Below are 26012 nucleotides of genomic sequence, written 5' to 3'. Positions count from 1 at the left end.
TACCTACATCCCGATGACCTACTTGTGAGCTTCGATGTTGTATCTCTCTTCACTCAAGTGCCCATTAATGAAGCCTTGACAGCCATTCAAAACAAATACAACCCCCCCAAATACATCCTGGACCTGACCAACCACTGCCTAACCAACACGTACTTCATCCACAATGGACAAAGATACAAACAGATAGAAGGAGCACCTATGGGATCACCCCTCTCACCGGTCATCGCAAATTTGTACATGGAACACTTTGAAACCAATGCTTTAGACAAGTCAGAACACAAACCCAAACTTTGGCTCAGATATGTTGACGACACCTTTGTAATTTGGCCACATGGGAAAGAAAAACTAGATAGCTTCCTCACACATCTCAACAGCCTACACCCCAAAATACAATTCACTATGGAAATAGAAGACAACAACCAACTCCCCTTTCTTGACGTCCTAATCTACAAAAAACCTGATGGCTCCCTAGGACACACTATCTACCGGAAAAAAACACACACCAACCGCTACTTACATGCACAATCACACCACCACCCTGCACAAATAAACTCCGTAGCCAAGACTCTCATCTCCAGAACCAAACGCCTGGCTGACAAAGACCACTTGACAACTGAGTTACAGAATCTCTCAAATGTGTTAATCGCCAATGGATACCAGAAAAACAGGGTTACGAAGCTAATCCAAAAAGAAACACCCCCCAAAAACCAAGACACAGAAGAAAACAATGGCATGGCCCTCCTTCCTTATATCAAGGGCACTACAGACAAAATCAGCAAAATCCTCCATAAACACAATATCAAAACAGCCTTCTGCACCAACCAAAAAATAGCCAATATCCTCAGAAACCCAAAAGACAAAATCCAGCTGGAAAACCAAGGGGTCTATGAAATACCCTGCAAAGTCTGCCCAGCCACGTACATTGGACAAACAAACAGACGAATAAATGCACGTATCGCAGAACACAAGAATGCCGTCAAAAAAGAAGAAAAAACTTCCTCTCTTTTCCAACACATGAAAGAAACAGGACACGAAATTAATTTTGCAGATTCCAAATTGCTCTTTAACATGGAACATCACCACAAGAGAATAATCATGGAAGCCATCGAGATAGAGAAACACCCTCACAACATGAACAAGCGTGACGACACGTCCCGCCTGCCAGACATCTGGAAATTAGCCCTCCCCACAAAAACCGACACCAGAACCAGAGGCACACAGAACGCCGTCACCAATCAACCACACCAGACCCAAACCCAGACCCTCTCCACAGACATATTACAGACTCCATCCAGTAGCCAAACTATAGTGGCACCTCCGGATGCTGCACCCCCCTGCAATCCCTACACAGATCTGGCTGGCACAAGGCACAAAACCACAGCTCGCCCCTATACACGAAGCCAAGCCAGAGCACAACTAAATGCAGCACAGCCATCTTCTCAGAAAAACTCTTCACAAGCTCAAGAGGTCAAGACACGAAAGCTTTAGCAACTAATCTACACTTAATGACCCACCCAGTGGTATTCAGAATATCACTCATGAAATCACCCAAGATATCCCTCAAGTAATTAAGGAACAAAAGAAGAAAAGGCACACTAATCTAGGAACTTCCTCTCTGCCCAGAACGTTGGAGGCTATACACCACACCCCTCAACAGTATTTATAAGAACTCAAACACCAGATTCTGCTCTGTTCCAGTAACAAGAAGCCGAAAGCACCAGCCTGAAGATGACGAGTGAGACCTCGTCGAAACGTCGCACAGACACCCCGACTCTTACACGGGAAGACACCCGAAGACACCAAAACCTGCATTCCTGTACCCGTGAAAATCTACGAAAGCAAATTATATATATATATATATATATATATATATATATATATATATATATATATTCTGGTGTGCCAAACTGACTACTTCCTTCTACTTGTCAGTCTTCCACCTTGGCTGAAATTCATAAATCACTGACTCTAGAAATGGGCCATAAACTCCAGGAATGCTCAAGTGAGATCCCCCCCCCCGACCCTTACACTAAATTGTGTGATTTGTAGTCATTAAACGCATTCCCCTTAACCTCGGGTTCATTCCTGTGTCTTGCGATGCATAGCTCTTTTTAACAAGTTGGTATCAGGAAGTCAGAGGACTCTGCATAAAACACAGCCGAGTATTTTTTTTTTTTTAAGTAACATCCTTTCCAAACTAAAATCATCTGCTTTCAGTAAAATAAAAAGATAGGCCCTCATTAGGGCAGAGAATGAGTGCAGCTCTAACGCATTCAATAGCTGATCTGTAAGCGGTCAAAAATAGTTAGCAGAATGTTCAAAACGGGAAACACACCAAATCAGTTATAGTCCCATAATAGGAAGAGAGCTTTTCTAATTAAGCCTCCTAAAAGATTGCCCCTGGCCAGGGATACATTTAATATGTATCCCTATTTCCAAAGTACATCTGGCAAGAGAGTGCTGCTGGGGTTCTGGCTAATTTTAAAGAAAGGAGGAAATTCTATTCATAGGAAATTCTACAGCAGGAAATTCTATTCATAGGCAGTCACTTCTGCGGCATTTAAATCAGGCAGAAGGCCATTCTGCACCCTAAGAATCTCAGCTTTCTTTTTTTAAAAAACAGGTTTCTAGTCCTCATGAAACAGAAACGGGCTTCAAAGTGCACAGCAACAAATTTCACAGGAACAGCTGCACTGGTCAACTGAAACAAAACTGTGATGTCTCCTTAAAGACTAACAGATTCATTATGGTGTGAGATTTTTGTGGCCAGAGCTCAGTTTGTCAGGTGCAACTTGCAGATGTATGTCTCTCACACACATGCACAGAGAGAGGAGAAAAGAGTGGAGAATATTAGTTCAAACTGACACCAAAAGGCCCCAGCAAGGCAAGAAATAACTATCATGTTTCCTTACTAAGCAGAAATGAAGTCCAGTGGAAAACTGGGAGAACGGGGACAGGGGATCTGAAATCTTCAGATCCTAACTGATAATGAATGGCAATGCAAGATAAATAATGCAAATAGATACCTATGGAGGAATAGTTTCTGAAGGAACCTTCTGAAGCAAGTTCCTATGAAGACAGATAAATCTAATAACTGGGGTTGAATCCAACTAAGTTATACTCAGAGTCGACCTTTTAAAATTAATGCACTTAAGTTACTCATGTCCAGTAACTTCAGTGGGTTTACTCAGAGTAGGACTAGCACTGGATATAACCTATGAATTCCAATTAAGCAGCGTCAGGGGGGGGGGGTCACACTCTGAAATACGACAAGGTTCCAGTCTGCATTGGGGAGTGAAATACACAACCATGTTTCTGAGCATTACTGTTATAAAATGTCTGATTTATTTCTATTTATTCTGAGAATAAAGACAGCCTGGTTTTGACCTAGGTTTCTGTGCAAAAGCATGCTCCATTATTTCGAATGACTCTCATTTACCTTTTTGCTCTGCATAGCAATGGACTAATAGATATTGCATTGATGGGCCTTTGGGATTCACTCTGAAACAACATCCTCTCTTCTGCTGTGTGTGTGTGTGTTAAGGATTGCACACATACTAGTCTAACCCTGCAAAAAAACACCACCACCAAAAAACATGTGTTTGGCAGGTTTATAGCTAGAAGTGTTTGGGGAGGAGAGTGGCATATATTAAAGGGGCGCTGTGAAAACCCTAAACACAAAAATTTTCAAAGAGCTGAGACGTGTTCACCAAATTACTATAATAAATTGTTCAGGTTCCAGAAACATTTCAAAATGACCCCCTCCCCCTCTTTCCTTTTCCTTCTGCGATGGAACCCCTATTTGGGGACTTCCCTGGCTTTTTTCTGGCCCACATAGGACCAGTCTGGATAGTTGGCCTTGGTGAAGATTTGATGTTTGGTGAAGATTTGATGAGGCTGCAATTTAAGTTGTATTTAAATCCTGTTTTTAAGTTGTATTTTAATCAATTGTTTTTATATTTGATGTTAGCCGCCCTGACACAACCAGGGAGGTCTTGGCCGCGGGGTTGTGTTGGAAGAAGGTGGTGCATTCTTCCTGAGCCAGCTTTGGGATGGAGCATCAGTTGGGTCTGGATTGGACCCAATGCAGTGGATCCTGGGCTGATTCATTCCCACCCTCCCAAACACCCTATTTCAGGGATGCCACCAGTGAACAATAAGAGGCCAGCTGAGCCCATGGAAGTGAGTGGAGGTCTTTGTCTGCCCAATCTAAATCTTGTAGCAGATGGTGGAATTGCAGCCAAAGTCACACACAGCGTAAACCCATTTAAATCCATGGCATGGCTAACTTGAGTCCATTTATTTCAGTGGCTTAAGTATGACTTAAATGCGATTTATTGCGATGTCATTTTGCTCACTGGAAAGCAGGATCAGGTTAATTTCTGAATGAGTATTTGGGTAAAACACTTCTGCACATTTTCACTTAAGTCTCTGTAAATAGGTAGATGGAGGTTTCCTCCAGTTAAAGTAGGCTTTCCATATTTCAAAAAGTGAAAATCCGGACGCAGAAGTTGGGGAACTTTTTTTTTTTTTTTTGCAAAGAAGGAGAAGGAGAAGGAGGAGGAGGAGAAGAAGAAGAAAAAGATTCTGAGCTACAGTGGTACCTTGGGTTAAGAACTTAATTCGTTCTGGAGGTCCGTTCTTAACCTGAAACTGTTCTTAACCTGAGGTACCACTTTAGCTAATGGGGCCTCTCACTGCCGCCGTGCAGGCACCAGGCGATTTCTGTTCTCATCCTGAGGTAAAGTTCTTAATCCGAGGTACTATTTCTGGGTTAACGGAGTCTGTAACCTGAGGTACCACTGTATTTTTAAGGAAATTCTGACATGGGTTGCCATACGTCCAGATTTTCCAGGACGTTTCAGCAATTTCCGCCTGGACACTATCTCCAACTGCCATATTCCAGATATGTCCTGGAAATTCTGGATGAATGGCAGCTCTAAGTTAGAGCAAAGCATCATGAGAGAGATTCTCAATTACTGATCACGGCAGCAGTTCCCCACAAGTACTCCCCACAGCTATTTCTGAAACTGAGCTTTCTGGATGAAGACGTTAGTGGCTCCATTTTTAAATCCAGTCACCCGAGTGCAAGAAAGAAAGTTAATTTTTCAGGTTAAGCAAACCAGAATTCTTTCATTCTGTCTTCATAAGAAGCTGCTATTTCTTCTCACACTTGCATAGCTTTAGAGGAGTGCAACTTTAAACTTGTTAATTCTATGTTCTGTCTATTGAGTGCTTTCTAAAACAAATACAGACATCAAATGTGGCCAGGAAATGCTTAAATAAACAGGAAATCTGTGCAACAGTGATAGATTTCAGATTTCAACCAGGGCAAGAGAATGACAGGCATTTAAAGTGTTCTTTTCCTGCTCCTGAACATATATCTAGAATTAATGGCTTTTACCTTGTGCACTTCCATGCTTTCGCTATAGAATAGCTCATTCTTTTAAAAAAAAACCAAAAAAAACAGCGCTGTGTTTCCCCTCAGCAAGGATTCAAAAATATACAAAACCAGGGCTGTTCTCACCATAAGTTTGAGGCAATAAATTGAACACAAACAAAAACTAGCCATTTTAATATATCAACAATCCAAAACACAGTACTTGCACCTCAAACCCAACTTTAGACATTCAAGTTTCACACTAGAGTCAGTATTAGCAATCTCTGACAAGCTCTTTTTTTCATTTTGTGGGAAAGCTTCTCACTTTAACTTATGAACGTTAAACTCCCCCACCCTAGGGTGGAATCTACACACATATTAAAAAAACGCTGTGAAAACGCTTTTGGGGGGGGAGTTTTAAAAATACATTGAAATTGCCATAGCTCGCTCTTGCCATCTAGTGTCGCATTTGTACGTTGCACATTACAAAACACTTAAACGTTTTGTTTGCAGCTGTGTAGCTGAGTCCTAGGTCAGGCCTGAGATTCATCCAGCCCAGTTCTATTTCTATTGCCTGCCCTTAGCATAACTTAGTGGCACAGCAATTCAAATCCTCTTTTAACTGGGTAGTGTGGGATTGGAGGGACTGACATGTCAATTATGTTCCCTGTGGGCTGCTGTAGAACTGCCCCCTTCTGCCCACCAAATGTGGGGGAAAGCAGAATTGTCTCTGGCGTGATCCCTGTGTGGGGTTTTCTAGTGTGGAGGCAGCCCTGAGCTGGAAACTGATGGATGCCAAGGCAGTCTCCATTATGTGATGGCATGGGGCTCAACTGCTTTGCTAGCTCCGTGGCGGCACAGCAATCTGCCTGATCCTCTGCCTTCTGGTCTGGCTACAATGCACAACAGGTCTACAAATACTTTGGAGACCCCAACATTTCATTAAACCCTGCAGCCGGCAAGAGGGTGTTGCAATTGCTCCCTTAATCCGGCTGCTCTTTCCAACAAATAAATGCATGTCTTCAGGGTTATTGTTCATCATGAGCGGACAAGAGAGTGAGCTACTGTTCCCTTTTCTATTGTTGTTGTTGTTTAGTTGTGTCTGACTCTTCGTGACCCCATGGACCAGAGCACGCCAGGCCCTCCTGTCTTCCACTGCCTCCCGCAGTTTGGTCAGACTCATGTTTGTAGCTTCGAGAACACTGTCCAACCATCTCGTCCTCTGTTGTCCCCTTCTCCTTGTGCCCTCCATCTTTCCCAACATCAGGGTCTTTTCCAGGGAGTCTTCTCTTCTCATGAGGTGGCCAAAGTATTGGACCCTCAGCTTCAGGATCTGTCCTTCCAGTGAGCACTCAGGGCTGATTTCCTTAAGAATGGATAGGTTTGATCTTCATGCACTCCATGGGACTCTCAAGAGTCTCCTCCAGCACCATAATTCAAAAGCATCAATTCTTCGGCAATCAGCCTTATTTATGGTCCAGCTCTCACTTCCCTTTTCTATACTAATTCATTAAAACCAAACACAAACTATGTAGTGTGGTTTTTTTCTTAAAGGGGGCTGGGATGTTGTTTGGGGTTTTTTCTTGCTGGTTTTTTTTAATCTTTATTTCAGATTTATGGGGAAATGGATCCACTTGGTTTTGTATTTTTTAACGTTTTATCTGTGGTTTATGAGTATTTTTGTTTTGCCGTAGTTCTGTATTATTTTAGTATCAGCTCGGCCACTTACCTCTCTCTGAAAGAAATTCCAAGCATGAGTAAGCCACTGATATCTAGGCAAGCCGTAGTTGGTCATTCTGGCTTTCAAAGTGACCATATCTGACCACTGCACAGGGACCTGAGGGTGGGGAGACAAAACACAGAAACATAAATCCATGTGTTAGAAGACTCAGGACAGACAAAATTCATTCAGCTATGCAATTCTCTCCCCGGGGAGGCGGTGGTGACCGCCATCTTGGATGGCTTCAAAAAGGGATGAGAGAAATTCATAAAGGATAAGGCTACTAGCACAATGTCTAAGCTCTGCAGTATGCTTCTGAATACAAGTTCAAGCTTGTTGTCCATCGTTTTTCACAGTGAGGATTTTCATGGCTCCCTTTTCTGAAGGCTGAAGAGGAAAAACCTCATCAGGTTTGCTCTTTCCTCTCAAAAACGGTTCTCCGATATTGACTATATTTGATATTTCATTGAAGGAAACGAATACATTCTCATTTAGAATTGTGCAAAATAACAACCACCACCACAACACCTGCACATGAAATTGGCCAGGATGATAGGGAATCAATTACAATGAATATTTATCCAGTAAAAGACCTGACTGAAAAACACTCTAATAAAATGATCCGCAAAATGTGAAGAGAATTGATAGGAAGAAACACCTGGGTGGTATTCAACTAAGTCCTACTCAGAGTAGACCCATTGAAATTAATGAAGCTAAGTTAGTCACATTCATTAGCTTGGGTGGGTCTAAACAGAACCACAGTTGAATACCACCCATAGTTTATTTTTGCTGGTAAAATAAACAGCAGCAGCAATACTTGCCCAGCAGTGCGTGCTTGATAGGTGTGAGGAAATATTTCCTTTACAATTCTCCCCTCCACCCACAAAAAATAAATACTATTTTTAGATGTGTACAGCTTGTTTTCTCATGACCCAGTAAGTGCTTGAGTAACAAGGTTCAGCATGATTCTGTTTCCGTCAACTTCACTGTTCTCTGAGTGAGAGAGCAATTCTGCATCAAAATAAACGCCCACTGAAACCCCATAATTCTGATCTCAATTCTGTAATTCTGCATTCCTACATTCACATTAACAATAAAACTATTACAGATTTTCCCTAGTTGGCTGAATGTTAAGGGGGTAGCCAGGCAGAGAAATTTCTGTTGCAGCTCCTCAAGTGATATCCCTCCCACTTTAGTGTGCGATAATCTGGAGGTATCTTCAGATTTTTATGGGTTTTATCATTTGACATCCTTGCCCTGCCTGCCCTTATTAGGTAGCGAGCTAACGGGAAATCATTTTGCAAAAGCAAACTACTGTAGTGATAATGGCTCCTCGTAAAACTAAGCAACTATTACAGAGCAGGAGGTTTATCGTGTAAAAAAAGCACTAAATCCTCTCATGAAAACAGATGGTGTGACTCAAGATGGGGGCCTCCATGCTGAAATAAGGTTTCCAGACTGGTACATGCTGGAGTGTGAATGACAATACTATGGAATCCATTCTTAAACGCAATTTTAAATGATACCAGCTTCGCGTGAACTTGGTTCTATTTAAATCTGATTCAAGGTAATATCAGCTGTTTCCCTTTCTTTTAGCACAATAAGCATTCAGTATTTCAGTAAAGGACCCCTGGATAGTTAAGTCTGGTCAAAGGAGACTGGGGTTATGGCGTTCATCTCGCTTTCAGGTTGAGGGAGCTGGGGTTTGTCCACAGACAGCTTTCCGGGTTATGTGGCCAGCATGACTAAACTGCTTCTGGCACAACGGGACACTGTGACGGAAACCAGAGCGCACAGAAACGCCATTTACCTTCCCACCTCAGTGGTACCTATTTATCTACCTGCACTGGTGTGCTTTCAAACTGCTAGGTTGGCAGGGGCTGGGACCGAGCAACAGGGGCTCACCCCGTCGCGGGGATTCGAACCGCCAACCTTCTGATCGGCAAGTCCTAGGCTCTGTGGTTTAAAAGTATAAAAACCACAAAAGCAAAATGCAAATGGTAAGCTGCTGCATTACAAACACTATCGCAAAATGCAAGGCGGCAAAAGAGAAATTAAGAAGGACCAAAACCAGGTGAGGTGACAGTGATTTGTTTCAACGTATCAGGTGAGAGAAGACAGGAGTGCCTGGCGTGCTCTGGTCCATGGGGTCACGAAGAGTCGGACATGACTAAACGACTAAACAACAACAACTACATCAGGTGAGAACTAGTATTAATAAATTTCCAGCCATTCACGTTGACAAGGACCAACTGTGTCGTTTGTACCAGTATGGTGTCTTTGTGGTTGTGGACAGAAATTTGTAAATGAGAGGACAACTCGTATGACAGGCTCAGAAATGACTACCCTCATTTCAGAGGAAGGCAAGCAATATCACCCTTTACATTTTCAGATTTTTTGTTACATGCCCTTCTGATGTTCCCCCACCTCATGATATCTGTGGAATAGTGAACAGAAACATACATGGGATGCTTATTCATTCCGCCACGAGTTATTCTACAAAATGGGTGAAATTGGACATTGTCACACTTCTAATAAATATTAATTATAGCCTGAAAATGAAATGTCATGCCATGACATAGAGCCAAACATCAAATGACAACTATGGAAACTACCGTTAAGGCAGCACTGGCGTTTGTATTACCTGAATTATTATTTTTTGTCACAGCTGCCGATGGAGTTAATTGGCCAGCTCAACTCCCTTCCAGTCTTTGTCAATATTAACAAACAGGAACTTGGAATAAGAGGAGCTTAGAATTAAAATCTCTATCTTAAGTGTGAATGGAGATCAGAAAAATTGCCAGGGCATCTACAAGACACCCAAATCTTGAAATCTCGGGCAAAATGGCACAAATGTTGTGATTAAATAAGAGAGAGAGATTGTCACATTTGTAGGCTGACGTTCTTGTGTTGAACTGTCATTCAAATCATGAATGAGAAAATGTACATTTCTCTGCATCCCTAGGTCTCCAGATGTACCTTCCAGAACAAAATCATTTCCCTACATCTTGTATAAATGTGCATCAAGATAAAAGCAGGTGTCTATAATATTTCTGAGAAAATGGTTTAATTCTTAGGGGTGTATAAGGAGGCTGAGGAATCAATGTGCACGATTGTGTCAATTTCTAATCAAGCATGCTCTCAGCAAGCAGTCTGGATTTTAAAATCATGTTTATTGTCATTTTTCTAATAGCTTCCAGGCCTAAAACTTTGCTTCGAGGAAGCTAAGCACCAGTTTGTGGTTTCTCAGTCTTATGGAAGACATTAGACACACCAGACACACTTCTGGTTGTGAGAACTATCATAACAGAAATCAGATCCTCGATGCAAATGTTCTCACGGCAGATACATGCCAAAAAAGTGTCAAGTGAGACTTTAAATGCAGCAATGACTCCCCCCCCCTTAAGGATGTATAAGCACAAGCACTGACTGGACCTCTGACTTCGCTTCGGGCGCTCTCATAGTTTTATGCGAAGTTGAAACCAAAATGGGGCACAGCTCAGATTGTTCTTTGCCCTTTCTGTTGCTTAGTCTTCATTAGCCGTAACTCCTGAGAGATGCTCCAAGCTGCATAACTGGTACTGAAAGAAATGAATTTCTCTTAGTATTTGTTATGTACTGAAGTTCTCACCCTGGGCCAGCAGGGGGATACTGTAGATAGTTATGCAAATGAACGGTCGAAAGTGACGTTCAGTGATTGGATAGTTTTAGAAAGTTGTTACAGTAACGTTGTACTGGAGCTCTATATAAGCAGGCTGACTGAACCCTACAGTTCAGTTCTGTTCTGGCCTGTGAATAAACAAGAGCTGTTTGAAGAATCGCTGTGTCGTCTGATATGTTCACCCACGTTGTTATGAATAGCAACGATAGTGAGTGAAAGGACACTTGTTCCAGGTTATACGTCTCTCACAGCATCTAACTGTGACCCTGAACTACAACTCCCATCTTCCTTGGTCATGCTGGTTGGAGCTGATGGGAGTTGTAGTTCAGCAACATATGAAAGGCCACTGGTTAGAAATTCCTGCCCTAAAAACGTAAGAGATTTGTTGAGTTCACACCTAATGGGAAAGCTTGGCTTCCTGCTTACGAGAACAAGCCCCAGCAAACTTCAGGTGTTCCCTATTCCTCTTCACACATGTGCCAGAAGAAAAATCTGAAAGCTTCTGCTCTCGGTTTTAAACTGCTTCTAATGTAAATGGAGTGAAGGTGAGAAGGAATATTTTTGTCAACTGATAGGATTCAAAGCAATTCATGGTTTAGGGGTAGCCCAAAGACAAAAGCAGGGAACTCACCGATGACCTAAAAATGAAAACTTGTGTTGGAAACTAGAGGAAAGCTATTGCTTGGGAAACATTGGGAAATAAATATCATTCCCCGATCAAAGCTGGAAATTTGGATAAATTTAAGAGTTCGCTGTTAAAGAATGCTGAATTTGGTTTCTTTCTTTCTTAGAGGTCACGTTCTTGCCCAGCAAGAATGATATAAGCAGCAGAGAAATTTGCACAGCAAGTTGCGCAGCAGAGGCTGCTGCGATAGCAAGGGCAAGGTGGAATCGCTTAGCTGGTTTCCCAACAACATGCCTTGCTTCAGGTTAGGGGTGAGGGGTGCAAGGCAACGGGGATCTCAACCAGGTGCCGGCAGAGCTAATCCAATGCTGCTTCTGCTATGACCACACCAAGCTCCTGGCTGCCTCGCTCCCCTACCTGTCGGTAACCAGGAGCAACATGGGGCATTGGGAAGCCAGGTGATTCGACCACCAATACATGCATTCACTGCACATGGCAGGTTGTGCGAATGGGTCCAGTGAGCAGTTCTCCGCCAAACCAGAAGCGGAGTCTTTGTGCTGAGAACAGAGGATAAAATAGGATAAACTCCTTGCAGGAAGGATAGAGCGTACAGGTAAGGACAAATTAAATATCAAATCCTTCATAGTTGTTATGTAGCAGAATCACACAACTAATTTTCAGTGCCCTTTGTAATAAACAAACTGTGATGGCCTGGGATTCGGACTCAGAGGCTGAACCTGAGGAATCCCAGCCTTCACAGGATTCCCCGCCTCCTGTGAGCCGCTGAGCCGGGGCTGGGGCTTGAGCCTGAAGGGCCCTCACCTGTGCCGGATCCTCAGGAGCAGACACCAGCTGAATGTGCTCCGGCTCCGGAGGTGATCAAGGACCCATTGCCTGCAGGTGCTCCACTCTCAGCCCTGTCAGGGGAAGGTGAGGTTGCCTCTGGGTCTGGTAACCCTCCATCCTCTCCTGAGCTTCAGAGGCTCAGGGCAGAGAGGCGGAGGGAACTAAGTTCCCACAGGAGTGCTTGCCTTAAGGCCAGGAGGGGCGAGTCACCTGTGGATCAGGCAGCCCTATGCCTTGGGGCAGATAAAAGCCTTCCAGCCCCAGTCCTAGGTTGTGGGAGCAACATTGTTGGTAGCCTGTTCCTGCCTGCACCCTGTCCTGCTCTTCTGCCGGAGTTCCTGACCTCACCTGACTCCCTGCCTTGGACCCCGCCTCGCCTTTGACGGACAGCCTCCATACCGGACCCTCGACCTCGGACTGGACTCAGACCTCGCCTCTCGGTTAGCCTCCGGGACCAGCACACAAAGACACACACAAGATCAGATTGTGGCCCTCTTGTTGGACTATTATCACTGGCCATGCTAGCTGAGGCTGATGGGGGTTGGAGTCTAACAACATCTGGAGGACCAGCGGCTCCTTGCTCCTATTCTCAGAGGGTCCTAATTCCTATTCTAGATATAGCTGCATCACAGGAGTGTGGATGCCAGAAGAGAGGATGAGGAACTTAATTCCAGTGATCTTCGCCACAGTCCCTCATACAGCAGACAACATGACCCTGTTGAACTTCTTCATCAACACAGAGTGTGCGCAGCGAATGGAGTGTAGAAATAAAAAGCTGTCCACAATATCTTTTCTTAGTTTTATTTTCGAAAATGTTAACAGCCAAACGCTGCAAGCCATCACTCATCCTCACCAGCAGCTTACAAGACATTTGATCAAACTAAATACCTCGGGTTATTTGATCAAATTAGTGGTACCTCAGGTTACATACGCTTCAGGTTACATGCACTTCAGGTGACACTCCACTAACCCAGAAATAGTGCTTCAGGTTAAGAACATTGCTTCAGGATAAGAACAGAAATCGGGCTCCGGCAGCACGGCAGCAGCAGGAGGCCCCATTAGCTAAAGTGCTGCTTCAGGTTAAGAACAGTTTCAGGTTAAGAACGGACCTCCGTAACAAATTAAGTACTTAACCCGAGGTACAGTTTGAATTAATCAATTATCTTATCATTGTCAGGAGCTCATCCTACACTCGAGTAGGAGCCTAGTAGAGACACATGCCCGACTGGCATGCTCTCTCCCTCCTGGTCGTTCGGGAGCTTCAAAAGCTTTCTTCAGCCCGAACATCATAATGACTCATGCCAACCAACACCAGCACACTTAGGGATATGCAGAGTCTTCGCAGCTTGCGTGACAGCACTCAGCATTTTGGCTAATCTACTTTATTGACATATAAACACACACGGAGCACTGCAACATGGCTCCCTCTCCCTCTAGCATCAGACAGCAAAGAGAAAAAGAACAAAGGACAATAGTCCCACTTCATGGGACACAGTAACACAAACATCCTGTCTCCATCACTTCCCACTTTGTGGAGTCAAAACATACACCGTCACGTGAAAGATAACAATCCCATGACTGCAATCATGGAGCAGGAATTCTAACATCCATATCCCTTCCTGCACCCAGTGCAGAAAGTAACTATCCTTTTAATTAGGCAAAAAGTCAAGAGACCACAGGTGTGCAGCTAAGTAGGTCAAACTGCAAGCATATACCTCTGAAACCAACCTGGTTCCTGAGAAGCATTATTGACCACTTTAAGATAAAGGAAAACCGACAGACCCATGCGTACAGCCCCCAGCAGGGATCAGCCTTGCCCACCAAGACCTAAAGCCACGCAGGGTGGGCCAACACTGACTCAATGTTTCTTGTGTTTTTTCCTCTGCACTGTTGCTGCCTGTTCACCTGCCCTCTCTAAACATGCAAGGGGTGACAAAGGTATGGAGAAAAAGCAGCATCTTCCACATGGGGGGCCTGCCGAGAGGCTGGGGCACAGTGGAGGAATCGTCCCCCAATGCCTCTGCGCTGATATGATGTCTCCTTCAAGTCCAACCCTCAGGCAGCGCCTGTCAAGAAGCATTATTCCTGAGCTCCCAAAAACTCTTCCTTCCCCCCCCCCCAGAGGAAGGGGGGAAACAGTCAGCGGATGAAGGAAGCATGCAGTTACATTTCCATTTTTATCCTGACATTTCAACAAAGTAATCTATTTTTTATTTTATTTTTAGAAACTGCAGTTGTATTTGGAATAGTCGCCTCTCGCTGGAAATCTGTACAGCAAGGGAATGAATTCTGATGAAAACTGTTAGCATGCATTTTCAGACGCGAGATCTGCCAGAAATTCCTTTGGTCCCAGTGCTGTACAAATACCAAATGAACTCTCTCTCTTTATTTAAAGAGAAAAAGAAAACAGCCAACGCCACAGCGTTGTAATTTCTAATACACTTGCTGCTGTTGAAAAGGCCACTGCCGCGGTTATATTTTGGCAGCTGTGTGAAAAAACTTGTCACTCTCTTCATAAATATGTACCAGACGGAATATAAGAGGGGAAAATTTAACAGTTAGCCGAATAACATGCCAGCTTCTTTTCTCCTCGGTGATTAAACTATTTCCCCATGCAAGAACAACACCTCTAGCTTGAAAAGGATGCCACCTCAAGGCAAAAGCTCATGTGAATAATTGCTGTTTTAGAAATGATGCGAGTTTTCCACAGACCACGAGCAACTTAAGAAACAGTCGCTAGACTTTTCCCAGCACATGGCATTTAGTGAATGGAATATATTGTGGCCCCGATCCAGCTGTGACTAAGACAGCAATCCTAACAATCCAATGAATACACCCAATGGGGAGCAAATCTGTACAGAACTGCTGTGTGTACCTTGTTGAAAGCAACAGAGCTTTCAAACAAGTCAAGACTGACCTGTTTCATTTATTTCAATGGGTTTCAAAAGAACAGCTGCATTTATCTGAATCAATGACTAGAGCCTGGTCATATAACACAGAATTTCAATATTCAGCCTCCTCAAAACGAAATGAAGAATGCTCTCCCTCTACACACACACACACACACAGAGAGAGAGAGAGAGAGACAGAGAGAGAGAGAGAGAAATGGTTTCCCCATTTTTTGAAAATATGTTACAAATGGGTGCCATTTCCCCAACTCAAAGCAATACAAATAAAAGCAAAACATCCTCACATGACAGTGCCTGCACATCCAAAACTAATTTTGGGGATTAATATGAAATAATTTGTAACAGGCAGTGGCGTAGCGTGGGTTGTCAGCACCCGGGGCAAGGCAAGTAATTTGCGCCCCCTAACCCGTGGATTTGCGCCCTCTAACCCTAACCCCATATGTTGCGCCCGGTGCGGCCGGCCCCCCCTGCACCCCCCACGCTACGCCACTGGTAACAGGTGATTCTGTGTTTGCACTTTACTGCTTATGTGGGCAAGATATGATCAAAAGGAAGCCTTTAATATGGACAGAAACTGAGACTGCAATCCTGTACACACTTACTTGAGGGTAAGTCTTATTAAGGTAAAAAAAAAAAAAAGGTAAAGGACTCCTGGAGGGTTAAGTCCAGTCAAAGGCAACTCTGGGGTTGCAGCGCTCATCTCGCTTTCAGGCCGAGGGAGCCGGCATTTGTCCACAGACACCTTTCTGGGTCATGTGGCCAGCATGACTAAACCACTTCTGCCACAATAAAACACCGTGACGGAAGCCAGAGCGCACTGAAATGTCGTTTACCTTCCCTCCAGTGGTACCTATTTATCTACTTGCACTTGCTTGCTTTTGAACTGCTAGGTTGGCAGGAGCAGGGACCGAGCAACGGGAGCTCACCCCATCACAGGGATTCGAACCGCCGACCTTCCAATCAGCAAGCCCAAGAGGCTCAGTGGTTTAGCGCCACCCGTGTCCCTTAAGTCTTATTAAGCTCAGTGAGTAGACTTGCAAGGGGGTTGTGCTGAGAGTCGCTTTTACGTGGCGAGTTAATTTGTCCATTCTCACTGCAAATTCTGATTGCATGGGTCGCCATCCCTATAATCCTTTGGTGAGGCTAATTTTTCTCAATGAAAATTTGCCTCGGTATAATGCAAGACATAGAGAGCTAGGTTTCAAAAAACCCCGATTATGTTCATATTAAGCACATTTTAGAATCGACTGCATTTCCGAAAGGACAGCTGATAACCTTACACATGCAAAAGCACCTGCTGTTAAAACTGCTATTCAAGGATTAATCTGAGCTCATACTTGGTCCCCGCATCCTGTTTTCACTGCTAGGATTCCTCCCTGTAGAACACCCAAAATAATAATGAAAAACGCCTCTAAACATACACAGCGTAATAAATTAAAAAAATTCTGCCACCTGTCTCCATATGTGGGGTTATCCATGGTTATTCATCAACGACGTGGCAGAAGTGCTTTCTGACATTCCACTTTACACAACAATACAAATTAGAATGCTTCAAAATAGATAAAAAGCACAACCCTGAACACATTGACTGAGAATTCCAGTGAGATATATTGGACTTACAGCCCAGTTGGTGGGTTTAAGATTCGCATGTCACTAACACTAAGCAAGAGAATCCCAAGGCTGCCATTGGACACCCACTTACCTGGAAGTAAGCTCCATTTAACTCAACAGGACTTACTTCTGAGTAGAACGGTACAGGATTGCACGCCAAACATTCAATTGATTTCCATAGGCTTTGTTTCCAAATAAACGTGCTTAGAATGGCAGCACAAATTAGAAGGGATTGCAGTTGGTTCTCAAACGGAATCCATTCCGGAAGTCCGTTCGACTTCCAAAACGTTCGGAAACCAAAGTGCAGCTTCTGATTGGCTGCAGAAAGCTCCTGCAGCCAATTGGAAGCCGCGGAAGCCCCATCGGACGTTCAGCTTCCAAAAATAGTTCACAAACCAGAACACTCACTTCTGGGTTTGCAGCGTTCGAGAGCCAAAACTTTCGAGAACTAAGCTGTTTGAAAACCAAGGTATGGCTGTATTTTTTTCCAATCAAAATATCTGACCGCTGTACATTACCCACTCACCGCAACTTCCTGCTCGTAGGTCCAAACGCCGCAGGCCAGTTCAATGCAGAATATAACAAGCAAACTTCCAAAATACTGCAAAACACAAAACAGGAGTTAAATTGTAACTAGTCTAGTAGGGAGAAATGACTTCTTGTTTTAAAACACCTTTTTTGTCCTCTAAAAATCCTAAAATAATTTTGGCTTCTTAACCAAACGCATATAACGGTTGTTTTGGTATAGTTAACCTACCTCCCAAAGCGAGATGTTCCAAGCCCACTTAATCAATGGGATGGATGCAAGCCAACTGCTGTGATAATAAACAATTAGACAAAAGCTGCTCATAGAGGGTAGTTTTTGCCCTGAGGGTAGTTTTCAAGAATTCAGGGTAAGAGGAATTCAGAACAGGCAGCTGGTGCTATCATAGCAGGTTACATAATCAGTGGCTGTTCAATTCCAAGTAATAATTTTAGGATCAAGTTACAAGGCAGTTATTTACCGTGTAGTAAATCAAAGCTGGTTTACCATACTGTTATTTCTGCAAAAAAAAAAAAAAGCGTTGCTACTCTAGCCACTACCCCACAAATTGCACTGACGTGACGAACGACACACTAGGAGGAATATTATTGGTAGCAACCACAGTTTGGCATATATACAGCACATCTGAGCGTTCGAAGGGTTTCCCATGTGTCCTTTCAGGAAACCTATAGAAAGCTATTTGGTCGCTATCATAGGCAGTGGGTCTTATTTAAGGTCACCCAGTAAGCAAATAGTTAAAGTGAGTGCTGATCCACAGCTATATCAGTTGTTTAAAAAAGGTGTTTACAAATGCAACCTTTGTGGTTTGGTAACCACATCGACTTATAGGGTGGATATAGAAGAAATAATTCCTGGCACCTTCTGGTTCAGTCATAGCGCCAGGAGATTTCAGTCGGCAAGCTTTAATTGGAAGATGGGCATGAATCAAGCATTTCTTGTCTTAGGGCTTATTAATAGGAGATGTTTGCGCATGACAGAGGGAGAGAACCATTGCTTTCTCATTTGTTGCTGAAATTCAAACACATACAAATTTGTTATTGGCGTCAGAACGACCAGGGACCAACAAGAACAAGGAATCTCTCGTATTCAGGCTGCAGGCCTATGACTGATTTACCCAGTCACACATGCCCCCTTTGAACAGTTTGGGTCAAGGAAACACACTTTGCAAGTGGCACAGCCATTCACAGTCGCTATGGCAGCAGCGGCTTTGGGCCCATCCTTCTGTTAAGCCTCCACACTGCTCCACCTCCAACTGCACTGCAGCTCATCACCGAACAAGAGTACAGCTTGCTAAAATGGTCTGAGATATTTCACAGAATAGGCGGCTACTTTGGTCAGTGGCAGGCCTGGTTCAGGGAACTCAAGTTTCTGAGAAATGGTTGCAGAGGAGGTAGAATGAGGTGAGGAACCTCAGGAACAGACGCCAAATGTGCCCTACTTGGGTCCCCTTGGGATTCTTCCCAGGCCACAAGCCCTATCCTCAGATTGCATCCATCAAAAGTCATGTTCTGTGCCCTCCTCGAGTCAATGCATCATTGAACAGTGATAATGCTACTCTTTTGGCTGTATAGGTTTATGACATGGGTAGGCAAACTAAGGCCCGGGGGACGGATCCAGCCCAATCGCCTTCTAAATCCGGCCCATGGACAGTCCAGGAATTAGCGTGTTTTTACATGAGTAGAATGCGTCCTTTTATTTAAAATGCATCTCTGGGTTATTTGTGGAGCATAGGAATTCATTCATTTTCCCCCAAAAAATATAATCCGGCCCCCCACAAGGTCTGAGGGACAGAGGACCAGCCCCCTGTTGAAAAAGTTTGCTGACCCCTGGATGAGGTGGCTGGGTGCCGAATTCCCAAGGGAGCAGGAAAGACTATGTATGCAACCACAGCTGCACAGATGTTATTGGCCCAGAGATGGAAAGATGATAAAGTTCCTGCCAGGGAAGAATGGCAAATGAAGTTGATGGACTACACTGAAAGGGCTTAAATGACCGGAAGAATCAGAAATCAGGAAGACCAAAATTTTAATAAGGAAGGGGAAAATTTATAACCGTTGTAAACGGTTAAAATCGTTAGTAGGATTAGAATATCACTTGTAGGTTAAGGGTGAATTCTGGACACAATGAAGATGTAAAAGATTTGTATCATCATAAAAGATGCAGGAGGAAATTAATAATAGGACCCACAAAGGGGAGGATGGAAGTCCAAGAGATTCCTTGGAATTTATGATTTATGTTTGATATATCTCTGTAAAATTTTAATTTGAAAAACCAATTATTATTTTTTTAAAAAAAGAGAGAGGTGGCTGTATATAGGAAACATGTGACTTTACAAAGGTAAGTCTCACCTGTTGCTCTGCCCCATCACTGCCTTATTGCTTTCAGAAAGTCGCCTATAAGAAAATGTGCCTTTGGGCAGTTTCCCTAACCCTGAGAGAGAATGTGCAGGTTACTTACAGTAAAGAAGTGGGGAAAACGTTGCTCTTGGGAAATGTTGTTGTTGTTCTAAAAAAAGCATTTTATGGGACTTTCCCTTTGCGAAAGTGTTTCCTATTTTCTCTCTTCTTTCAAAGTTACAGCGTTGCTAGAAAACCAATTAATCATTTGTCAGGATGCATCTTCCGCTGTTATTAATTTATTCCCTTTCACTGCTCTAATAAATAATGAACATGCATACAGTGTATCGTACGGATTGACTCTGCCATCATATTTCAGGCAATGGTGCAAGGAATGCCGGCGTGGAAATAGAAAATGCTTCACATGCAACCGTTCAGCCACTTCTTCTACACTCAATATATTGGTTTAATTCCAACATTTCCTTTTTCTGAATGCCATTAAATGTTTCACAGCTGAAGCAACACAGTGTGTGTGTGTGTGTGTGTGTGTGTGTGTGTGTGTGTGATGGCTTTCTGCCTTACAAAAGGTTTTCAGAAAGTTTCTGAATAGCTTTTAACACAGATAGCTTTTAAATACTGTTAAAAAGACAGGGGGGAGAGGAAAAGATAAAATGGAATGTGTACAATGCATCATTTTGTGCATCTACAGCAGTGTTTCCCAAACTTGGGTCTCCAGCTGTTTTTGGACTACAACTCCCATCATCCCTAGCTAGCAGGAACAGTGGTCAGGGATGATGGGAATTGTAGTCCAAAAACAGCTGAAGACGCAAAGCTGGGAAACACTGATCTACAGCAAGCAAGGAATCGACACAATGTTTGCAACAAGCAGTCAAAACACACTTCCCAGAAACAACAGGTGAGATTGTAGGTGGGAGGTTCTGGCTCAAGAAAGAGAGAAAGAAGATTGGTTGGTGCCTGGGAGAATGTCAAGAATAGATCAGCCACTCTCACATTACAGGGGTTTATGTATGGATTTTATAACTAAATTTATACTTGTAAACCGCTCAGATGCCATTTTGTCATGCAAGCGGTATATAAATCAAACAATTATAACAGCTATTATTGTCATTTCTAGGAATCATTGTATTACTTTTTGTCTCTACAAAACACTTTGTTATTCTGAAACTGTTAATCTTTTATTTTATTCTATTTATATGAAAATTTATTTACCGCTAGCTTGTGTAGAACACATCTACACAGTGTACAAATATATATATACATATAAATGACAATAAATGTTACGAGAAAGTGCAGCATTTCCTACTGGCTACCAGTTTTCTTCCAAGAAACAAGCAATCCAGACATTGGCCTGTACCCTCGGAAGCATCTCATGACCCCCAGCAGAACACTCAATTTGCAAAGCGAACTCAAAAGGAGAAGATGAGAGCCAAGAAAAGTTCCTGCCTTTGTAACCGATGGCTTCTGCTGCTCAGATCATAGTTACAACCCAACGAAGCGTGATGAGAGGCGGCTCAAAGATCACTCTGGAAGCTGCTCTTTTAAAACTCTGATTAAATCCGGGAACAGCATCCCAAATAATGGGAAATGAATTCCTCAGGGCACACTTCTTTTCGGCTACCCTTATCAAAATCCCGGAGTGATGAAACTCTGCTTTTCCCGTTTGCATGCCAATAAAAGGGCGTTTCCTCAGCTGGGAAGACAAACTATTTTAGAAATGGAATGAATGTCGTTAGGTCTTTAAAAATAAATCCTCTTCATGACAGATATGATCAAAGCAAAAGGGTGGACTTAGGTCAAGCAAATTGAAATGTAGCTGCTGACTTCAGGGAAATCAGGATGAAACTAAATGATCCCCCTTATTGTTTGCCAGTACATGGGGTGTGAAGATTCACAATACTGCTAAATTGTTGGTTATTTCAAAGCCCCAAATGTTCTGCGGAGTGTGTTAATTTTCTCAGGTTTCCCCTGAATGTGGCACTATTCTTTTTGGGTTGTGCATGTGTGTGTTTTCAATGCAGACTTCATTCCTTCTCCACATTACCATTTCAAAGATAATAAATGCCATGTGTTTATCAGTTTATTCCCACACGATCAAATACAAGTGAAACATCATTTCAGATGGTTCGAACAGAAAGTGAATGAGAGGAAAGTTGCGTTTTCCTGAGCAAAGTGAGAGCTTGCAAGTGATGGTGAGGAAACCACGGTCCCATGGATGCAACAGGGCCCCTAGATATAGAAATACATGGATGTCAAGATAGTGTCGTGCTATCCTCCCATTATTTGGCATCTTGGCAAATAATCCTCAAGGTTAGAGGGGGAGAGCCCTGCGGAGGGGGGACTGCCACAGCTTAAAAGCAAAGCAAAGAAACCTGTCGTCCAATGGTCAATAAGTATGGAAGTTGTGTCACGAATTGCTCACCCTTTCTGTAAGAGTAGGAATATGCAGCATTGACAGGAACAAGCAGATACTCCTCCATTAGGCTGATCAAGCATAAGACGTTGCCTTGATGCAGCATTTTGAGAATGCCATGTGGAATTCTCTTGAGCAAAGAAACCTACTGGCGCATTTGGAAGTCAAATATGACCTTCTAGGAAGCACGTTCCTGGTAAACTAGGAACTTTGCCACATAAACCGTCTAACAACTGTACTTCTTATGTCACCTCAATTGTCAATAAGATATTGGAAGAACCTTGGGGAAGAACCTAGTGGGTATGATGAACCTAGTACATGGAAGGTAGCATGGCTCTGGGGTTTGGGTGAGGAACCTACAGCTCGTCAGTTGGTTCTTGGACTCCAGTTCCCATCAGCCGGCATTGCCAACGATCAGAGATAATGGGAGCTGAAGTCTAACCACATCCACATCCGGAAAGCCACAGGTATGCCATTAATGCTGTAGAGCAGGGTTGGCCAAACCCGGGTCTCCAGCTGTTTTTGGACTACAAATCCCATCATCCCTAACCACTGGTCCTGCTAGCTAGGGACGATGGGAGTTGTAGTCCAAGTTTGGGAAGCGCTGCTCTAGAGCATAGCCTCTCAGTATAGCCCCACCTGTGGAAAAGCTGCTAGAGGGCTCACGGACAAGCTGTCTTCACTCAGTTTCCTCCGATATTCCACGGGAAGCCCACCCCTCCAGACACATCCCAGGCCTTCCTGTGGCCCCTGCAACTCTCAGGAGATCCTGATCATCGAAATTTCTGTATTCAAGTGCATTGCTATTGTGAGCAACAGTTAAGCACAGGGCTATCTTTATTAGAAGAAATGAGTCTGGGAGCCAACGTGATTAAACAGCAAAAGAGTGTCAGGAGCAGCTGGCACCATCAGCTCCCTGTCCAAGCTGTCAGCCTGATAGGCAGCTGCTGGCAGGAGTCAAAAAAACCAGAAGAAGCCAGGCAAGGCAGCCCTGGGGGAGGAGAAGGAAGAGTGCTCAACCTGGATAAAGGTGTGCCCTGCAGCACATTTAGGGAGGGGATGTCAGGGACCGTGCTGAGAAGGTCTGCACTGAGGAGAAATGGTAGGAACCTCCCCCTCCCTCTGCTTCTGATCAGGATACTGAATCTCCCCAGGAGCAGGAGGACAGTATAGATTTGGAACAGTGGTTGCAGAGGGGCATAGTTCAGAAGCTGGGAAATACTGGAAGGGGGACAGCTAGAAGTAACACTGGGAGAGAGAGGGTTAACAGATTCACTGTCTCTGGAAAGCATTCATCCGCTCAGCCCAAGGTCAAAAAGAGCTGAACAGAAAGCACAGTGGTTACAAGCTCAGGGTACAAGACGCAGTAGTGACTAGTGACGTGAGTGACTAGGGAGGAAGTGGGTGAAACCCTTAATTGGGAGCACCACCATTCCTAGAAAATGGATTCTTTGTTCTCTTGCTGTGATCATTAAAGTTTCTAACTCGTAAAAAGACTCCTTTCCTTTGTTCTGCTTATCTACTGCCAAAGGGGGGGGGGAGTCGATTCCCTGAAGCCTGACAGAGAGCAAGGATGGAGAAGAAGTAACAGGGGGGAAACAAAGAGGTCTGCTAGGCTGTGGGCAAGATTGTCCACAGCAACTTAGGCCTCAGCATGGGAGGAAGGAAAAGGCAGCATTTCTGGGACTTGCTACCCCAGCAGAGGGTTGGGGAGGGAAAGGGTAACTGAAGGAAGGGGCAGGCTCCTTGCACATCTGATAACAGAGGAAAAGCAAGACTGCTTGAATAAGCAGCTCTCAGAAGGGCTCAAAGGACAAGAAAGGCTCTAAACTCATCTGAAGGAAAAGTTCGCCAGGCTTTTAAAAAAGCCATGGTTTAGCATTGCATTAGCGCTGAGGAAACCACAGAAACACAGTATCACACAATTGTAAGGTTGGAAGAGATCCCGAATCCTATTCAAAATAAGGGAATTTCCCTTAAAAAAAGGGAAACGTTGACAGCTATGGACAGATGGCCGTCCAACCTCTGCTTTTAAATCTCCAAGGAAGGAGAGGCCACCACCTCTCGTGGAAGTCTGTTCCGCTGTCACACAGCAGGGTTGCTTCTGTTTCTCTATCCATGCTTTTCTGAGGCAAGACTTGGTTCAGCAAACTATGTTTCTTTAAAACACAGGCAATGCAACAAACCATAGTTTACGCTTAACTATGGCTAAGGTAATAGAAGCACTGAGCCAGTGTCATACTTACAGCAGTGTGAAACTAGCTGGCTGCTATTAAACTTGTTAAAAACCTTCAATTGTTCAATTTTGGTCTGAAAGCAAGATAACAAAATGCCCCTTATGCGTCTTTTTCCCTCATAGATTTTTCAGTGTTTTTAAAGCTAGATAGAAGAGGCAGCAAACGGGGGGAAATATATCTGAAAACTGAATGTGCAGACTCTCTAGCCATACGCTAGAACTACATGCTTTATTCTGAGCTGAAGTGTTAAATACCTCCTGAAATGTGGGACTCTGCAGAACGCGATTGCAAAGAAAGCAAAAGGAACCATATAAGTATTTAAAATGCTGCTGCTATACATTTTGAAAGCAATTCAAAAAAGAGGATTGTGCATACTCTCCTTGCCAAAACATTCAGCCCTGACCACCCCAAAATACAAAAAAAGCTGATTAAAAGCCAGTAATCCAGCAGGGATGAATCCCAGTCTCTGTCACGCCTGGTTCTCTGCAGACCTTAACGCTAAGTCGCTGTCAGTTGTTTATATTTTTTGCTGCTCATACTGATTGGCTATTGAGTGATATATTGAAACACTCCCATTTAGCAAATAATCGAAGTCCAGTGTCAATATTTGTACAAGGTAATGGAGCAGCTGGTGGACTCTTAATTTTGTACTTGGGTGGCGACTGCATTCCTTCATGCCGGACACCAACTCCCCTAAATACCTAAACCCCAAAGTGTAGGTGACCAAAGCACTCCAGGAGATTAAGGTAAATATGAGGGGGAAGAGGTTCTGCCTCACTTCCTCTGCTAGAAGGCAACGTGTGAGAAACTGTAGTGCTAGGAGTCAAAATGATGTGGTTCTTCTTTACCTGAAGGAGCGTCTCCACCCCCATCGTTCAACCCGGACACTGAGGTCCAGCTCCGAGGTCCTTCTGGCCATTCCCTCAGGGCAAGAAGTGAAGTTACAGGGAACCAGACAAAGGGCCTTCTCAGTAGTGGTGTCCGCCCTGTGGAATGCCATCCCATCAGATGTCAAGGAAACAAACAACTATAGTGGTACCTCAGTTTACGAACTTAATCCGTTCCAGAAAACCATTCTTAAACCGAAACTGTTCTTAAACCAAGGCGCGCTTTCTCTAATGAGGCCTCCCGCCGCCAGTGACCTTCCACTGTTCGGATTCCGAACTTAGACTGAGGTAAAGTTCTCAAACCAAGACACTATTTCCGGTTTTGCGGAGTTTGTAAACCAAACTGTTCTTAAACTGGGCTGTTCTTAAATCGAGGTACCACTGTATCTGACTTTTAGAAGACATCTGAAGGCAGCCTTATATAGGGAAATTTTAAATGTTTATTATGCGTTTATATTTGTTGGGAGCCGCCCGGAGTAGATGGGGCAACCCAGTCAGATGGGCATGGTACTACTACTACTACTACTACTACTACTACTACTACTACTACTATTGGTGGCCAGCACCACCCATGGCTGGCCCATGTGATGCAATGCAGATCCATGGATGATCCCCATAAACAGGATGGCCTATAGCTTGTGAGTGTCATATCTGTTAGCCACCACCACAAACTATCACACAATTGTGCCATGAAACTAAGAGTTACCCGGGTGGCTAGGTCACACGCTGCAAATGTAATAGCCCTGATGGATCAGGGTTTTACACAATGGCAATACGGCCACTTCAGGGAAATTTACAAGCCGGACATGAAGGCAATCGCTCTCT

General features: G+C 43.8%; 1 protein-coding gene across 3 annotated transcripts in view; it reads right to left on the bottom strand.

The window, feature by feature from the left end:
* Nucleotides 1-26012, bottom strand: part of TSPAN12 (tetraspanin 12) — a 92913-nt gene that overhangs the window by 9139 nt on the left and 57762 nt on the right. For all 3 annotated transcript variants that reach the window (XM_082239864.1, XM_082239866.1, XM_082239865.1), the window contains 2 exons: nucleotides 17279-17353; nucleotides 7110-7217 (listed from right to left, as the gene is read on the bottom strand). In XM_082239864.1, coding sequence (XP_082095990.1) covers nucleotides 7110-7217; nucleotides 17279-17353 — 183 coding nt within the window. The remainder of the gene's footprint in view (nucleotides 1-7109; nucleotides 7218-17278; nucleotides 17354-26012) is intronic.

This window comes from Podarcis vaucheri, assembly GCF_965113315.1.
Source record: "Podarcis vaucheri genome assembly, chromosome: 10".
In the NCBI taxonomy this organism is placed as follows: domain Eukaryota; kingdom Metazoa; phylum Chordata; class Lepidosauria; order Squamata; family Lacertidae; genus Podarcis; species Podarcis vaucheri.
Note: the sequence above shows the minus strand (reverse complement) of the source record. Positions and strands in the feature narration are given on the sequence as shown.